Source organism: Cicer arietinum, chromosome 4, assembly GCF_000331145.2.
Source record: "Cicer arietinum cultivar CDC Frontier isolate Library 1 chromosome 4, Cicar.CDCFrontier_v2.0, whole genome shotgun sequence".
Classification (NCBI taxonomy): Eukaryota; Viridiplantae; Streptophyta; class Magnoliopsida; order Fabales; family Fabaceae; genus Cicer; species Cicer arietinum.
In genome coordinates, this window is record NC_021163.2 from 24,516,512 (window position 1) to 24,522,829 (window position 6,318).

At 26.7% G+C, this 6,318-nt stretch overlaps 1 protein-coding gene across 1 annotated transcript; it reads left to right on the top strand.

The window, feature by feature from the left end:
- The first annotated feature begins 2,266 nt into the window (after positions 1–2,266).
- On the top strand, positions 2,267–2,635 carry LOC101494568 (auxin-responsive protein SAUR21-like). The gene has a single exon (XM_073367307.1). It carries the CDS (start codon positions 2,267–2,269, stop codon positions 2,633–2,635), a length of 369 nt encoding a protein of 122 aa, XP_073223408.1.
- The last annotated feature ends 3,683 nt before the right edge of the window (positions 2,636–6,318 follow it).

Sequence of the window (6,318 nt, forward strand, 5' to 3'; positions counted from 1 at the left end):
TTCCGTATAATAGTTTCGTTGACCTAATCAAATTGAGTGTGCATCAATTTTTGCGAATTCAGTGAAATGAACCGTAATTTATGTCCCGTCAGTTGCATAATTATTTTTATAAATAGAGTATTCTACTGAGTTTAGAAAACACACAAAAAAACCATATATATAAAAAAGAATAATTTACATCTACTGTGCAGTAGTAAAACTGATACAATTTAACTATTTTATTCTCGAAACATTGATAGTCTATTTTGTATAATTTACAAAGTGCCACGAAACATTTTAAAAAGAGTGATGGTTGAAAATTATATTTCAAAACAGTTTTTTTGAAACTAAAAAGAATACAATTAATATTGCACTGCAAAAGACAATTTACTTTTGAGAATTTAAAATTCGATAGAGTTCCATCAAATGGTTTTGCGTCAATAAATTTGTACCGAGTTTTCAATCTAGATTGATATAAGAGATTAATTAAAAATAATTTTATTATTGTGTAATCTAAACTGTTTAATATCTAATAAATGAATGAAATTGTTGACTAGACATAAACATGTGCTTCTCATACTAAATGAAATTTGGGTCTGGAGTACCGTCATATTGGTACACACGTCTATTTGTAGTTTCTTAAAATTCACATTGAATATGTATAAGAACACAAGAATTTACTAAGAAAAATGATATTTAAACACACTTTTGGATACAAATATAAACATAAATACTATATACCGTATATTGTATATATTTAAGGAGCAACTTAGTCATTTTGTGTGTTATTTTCAGAAAACCTTTTCCCTTCTTTGGAAAATCTTTTTTCTTCCTCAGAAAATCCTTATACGGTTTCTTCCTTCTCTTCTTCTTCTTCTTCTTCTTCAGCTTTTCTTCTTTCTCTTCGTCATCGTCTTATCGTTCGTCTCATCCTAGCCCGTCTCACGATGTTTATTTACCCAAAATTAAAATTAGTAAATAAAAGGAAGAAAGATGAATTATGGAAGAAAGAAAAGATAAATGTGTGAAGCTTGTTTCTGTAGAGGAAGATAAAAAATAAAAAATTGAAAAAATAGAGATAAAAAGGGGGAAAATAAAAAAAGAAAAAGTAAAAGAAGAGAGAGAGAGATTGTGTGGAGACTACTTATGTATAATATATCATAATATTTGTATTTAAAAATGTATTTAAATAACATTTCTCATTTACTAAACAACGTGAAACTAAACAAAGGCTAAGTCAAGTCAAATCTATATTAAAATCTGTAAGTTATTATTATGTTATTTTTTTAAAAGAAATATAGTAAATTCTACTATAATCAATTACACAAATGTCTCGAGTTCGAACGTCAAACAAAACATTCAACCTAACAATATTAATATTTGTCGATTAAACTAAGAATTAATTAAGAATTATATAAACCACTTTTTAGTTTCAAACAATAATGATTCCTAAGAAGTGGACCGTAAATAACCATAGTATGGTCTGACCATTTTTAATGAATGATAAAATATTCTTTCAACATAAAGAAAATGAATGATACCATATGGTTACTTAAATGCCAAAAATATTGAATTTTTAAAGTCTTTGCAATATCCCTTAGTTTGCACTATTCCATGGACACGTATGCAATTGCCACCTAAAATTTACAACCAACAAATTTGGAGTTGAGACCCACCACACCAATTGTATTATCATACTGCTCTACCACTTCAAGTTCTAAGTGGTAGTGTGCCACACATGTTGGTATCTTTCTTTTCCCCCTTAAATTTTAACAATAACAAGTTATCTACCTTTTCTCTTTTTACTATTATTAGGTCAAAAGCTTAAGCCATTAACCATACTTAAATATAATTTTTAACACTCCACTTTTCATAAAAAAATGGAGTTTTAGTAATTTAAAATTCAATCAAAAAGTAAATAAATTTAGTAAATTTTTTTAATTAAAGTTGAATTTGTATAATTCCAATTGACTCATTTAATTAATCAGTACCAACCATTTAATTATGTTTTAAATGCAACTTCAATTTAAAATAAAAACAATTGAGATAATTTGTCCTTGGTCAAAAGAGTCACCTTCCATTAATTTTTTTATAATTCAAAAGTGGTAAGTGGACTTTTTCAAATGAACACACTCCTTTTTATACCTCTTATACAAACATAGTCCTAAGTCCTCCCTTCAAACATACACAATAAAGCCATTATAATTTCTCCTTTACATATACTTCTCCACTTCTCTTCTATTTTCCACTAAATTTAACAATAAGAAACAACATGCTAGGAAAAAAAATGGTATCATTGAAGAAACTAGCCAAGAAAGTGAAGGTTAGTAGTGGAGCTGATTCTAACACTAACCCTCATTACCATGAATGTTTGCTAAAGGGATATGAAGAAGAATCTTCCACAAACACAACACCAACTGGTTTTTTTGCACTTTATGTTGGGGAAGAACACCAAAGATATGTTGTTCCAACTAGCTATCTTTCTCACCCTTTATTCAAGATACTATTGGAGAAATCATACAATGAGTTTGGATTTCAGCAGAGGAATGGCTTGGTAGTTCCATGTAGTGTTTCCACATTTCAAGAGGTTGTAAATGCTATTGAATGCAACAATGGAAAGTTTGACTTAGGCAAGATTTTTCAAGATTTTGTTTGAAAGGCATTGGAATTATAGGTTTGTTGTGAGGTTATATATTCAATGGATGTTCTAGCTAGACTTAGAGAGGATACATGATTCATCTAGTGAAGATAGAGACTACATGTTTGCAGTATGGTGCAGCAGCCATAGAGATCTAAACTTCAAGAATTAAGAGAGAAATAAAGAGGGTGAAAAGAGATATGTCGAGAAATGGAGATTGAGATAGTCTAAATCATCGATTTCGCTCAATTTTCTCTTTCTTTGCATAATCTAAAATCTCTACAGTTTTGTGTATGATGCAACATTTGTAGGAACCAATAAATTAAAAAGAAAATATATTTTTTAATTTAATGGTCTTCACGGTTGTTGCATTATACATCTTATATCATATATAGATATTTAAACACTTCTTTAGTCTCAAAGACACACTACAACATAAAATCTAATTTTCTTCGGGAATATTGAAATTCAAATTATCTATAGGTGTTGTATGGTATATCAAACTTTAAAACCATTGAATTTCAATTTAAAACTAGATCTAAAAGCTCTTTAATCCACTATATTGTGCTGGTCGTAAAGGATTCAAACTATAATTGTTATAGTTTAAATTTCTATTGAAGCTATTGCTACAAGCACTTTGTAAATTAGAATTAATCTGACATGTAAATAATTCCTTGTTTGATAGTGAACTTTTCCATATATTAGTATATCCTGAACTTATGCTTTTTTCAAATATAGTTTAATATTTTCCCCTTATACTTTTAGCAAACATGCCTCTAACATTTACAACTGTCATCAAGTGCCGCAAAAGTGACCTCAGTAATTAGTGGCAACGATTGTGCACGTTCAATTAGTCAACTTATGTCTGACAAGAATATTGTGTAATGCATAGATTTGGCATAAATGTCTCCCTATAATAAATTCACATGTGTATTAGGTGCTCATGTCTCATACTTTCCTTCTCCAAAGGTAGTAAATATAAGTTTCTGTTGGTTGAGTGATTCGGTAAGAGTACATGAAAATATGAAAAAGTTGGGCAGAATTTAACACATCAATGTAAAAGATAGACAACAATGGTTTTAAATTATGTACTTACATTTTCGGTCATATCATAATATAACAGATTTTAGAACTCTCTGAAACCAGATCTTAATCATAATTGTTGGTGTTTCAAGTATATTTGTCCAAATTTTACTATAATATCACAAATTAAAATCATATAGATAATTGTAAATGTATTATTTGTGTGCTTGTATAAATTGTTGTTGTACCTTTAGCTAGTGCACGAGAGGAAAATAGAGAAATGTATGGACAAAAATATAATTTTTGCCATTTAAATTTAGTTCAATTTTTATTATGTCTTTTAAGTTTATTTTTTCTTCTTCTTGATTTGGTCCTTAAAATTATATTCAATTTGCATTATTAACCTTTAAATTATTTTCAATCATACAAGCAATCTTTTACGTTTGAATTTTTTTTCCGAATCACTATTATGAAATTATGTTAATAGATTTTTATTTTCGGGTTTTTAAGACTATGCGTGTATTTAAATAGTTGCAAAGAAAATCAAGAAATGAAAACCATTTATAAAGTTTGATAAACATTTTTGAATGAGTAGTATGAGAAGCAGTATTTGATAGAGTTTTTAATGATTAGAAGTTTTAAAATGTACCAATCATTGTTGAAAATGAGATAAATAACTAATGCAAACATAGTGTAACTTAAAAGATAAAATCTAGAAAAAATAAATGTAAATGACTTAAATAGGAATTAGATTAAATTTAAAAGAAAATACAATATGTATTTTTGCCAAAAATATTTCACGCTATTTAAAAGAGAAATTTTATAAAGAATTTTTATAATTAATATATTTTTTCCTTCATTTTTAGAATATTATAATAACATATAAAAAAAATTAAAAAAAAATATCTAAATTTCTCTAAAATTCTCCTCCGGTACATTTTTCGAATTCTTCAAATAAGAGTAATTTTATATTATGAATAAAAATAGAATCTCAAACCGTTTCAAAGTCTTCTCATCCTTCCACTTCATCATTCCTTTGTGAAATTCAAAGTCCTCTACTTATAGAAATATTGTTTGTTTCATGTTATCAAAATTCATTTCCAAGAATGATTTTCCCAAAAGGCGGAAATATTCTCAAGGATAAATATTAAAATTCTCAAAATCCCATGATGTTACATATGTTTTGACATTCCTGAATCAAAGCTCAAAAAGTAATGTTGTCCTAGATGTTACATAGCCTTTGCCAACTTGTTTCCTATTTCAATAAGGAATCAAGAGCAAGAATTAGTCAAAAGACTTTTTAAACGGGAAGGTTTTAAGGTAATTCTGAAAATTAAGAATATAGATGTAGGTAACTGGAAAATCTGCTACTAACATTGACAAAATGTACTAATATTGACTAAGATCAAGACCGACTCAATATGTTATGAGGTCTAAAATGAAACAGTCGACCTAATACGTTATGAGATCTAAATCGAAATTATTATACGAGATTTTTTTTAAAATTTTTAAATAAATAATTAATTTTTTATTTAATAAGTATAGAAAATTTATTTGATAGAAATCATGACATTTTTAAATTCATTTTCTCTATATATATATTTTTTAAAATGAAATAAGATATTTCAACTGTCAACAACATCAAGAATTGATGTAGAGTTTTTCTTCTTTTAGTTGAAGAAGAAAATAATATATATATATATATATATATATATATATATATATCATACCACTCTAAAAATTCATGTTATTAATGTGTTCACTACTTTGTCTCATAATTTCTCAATTTATAACTAATATTTCTCCAATCCATATTATCTTTGTTAACCAATTTACTTGTCCAAGAAAGAGCATTCAATAATTTGCAATAAAAATAAAATATTTTATCCAAGTATTGATAATAAACCAACCATGTTCCACGTATTTTTTCGTTGAATAACTTTTGAATGTAAAGTGATGACGAAAAAATGTCTTGAAATTTTATTTTAGGAAATTCTATATTAATAAATTTAACAAAGAATATTTTTCTACTGTTAAATTTGTATCAAATAATAATCACCAATATTCTCAAGTTTGCTTATTCAATAAGACTTTCAATTTGATTTTATGTCTTAGATTTATTTATTAAATTAATATAATTAATATTGCATGAGAATTTTTTTACAATGAATAATAAAGTCAATTAATTTAATATTTATTAAGACACTGTTAAATTTATATAAAATTTTATCATTTTTAGTTTTTAAAATATTAGAATGGAAGACCCTTCATTTAAAATTTTTTATTTAGGCATAAAATTTATTTTTAGATAGACCTAAAGCGGTTGCTTGGCCTTCTATTTGGCTTGCTCTGGTCAAGACATGCAAATTGGCATGTTTGGTGGTTTACACCAGACAACCAGTATAGATGGATTCTATTCATTCACAATGGATTACGTAAATTAACAATAATTGTATTGGTAGCTATTATTCAAGAAAAGATTAGTTGTATATCCAAATTGGTACATTTTTTAGCAATTTTTTAGGTGAAAATTGGCTATAATTTATTTGTCAGATGTTTCATTCAACTTCTAACTCATGAAAAGTAAAATTGAATTGTCTTAAAAATTATTAGACAGAGAATGAGTTAATGATCAGTGTATGATTATGAGATACTTAATGCATGACAACACAAAGCAC

Bases quoted from the DNA above. Each gene is read 5' to 3' on its own strand.
- LOC101494568 (XM_073367307.1), top strand. From the start codon at position 2,267: ATGGTATCATTGAAGAAACTAGCCAAGAAAGTGAAGGTTAGTAGTGGA.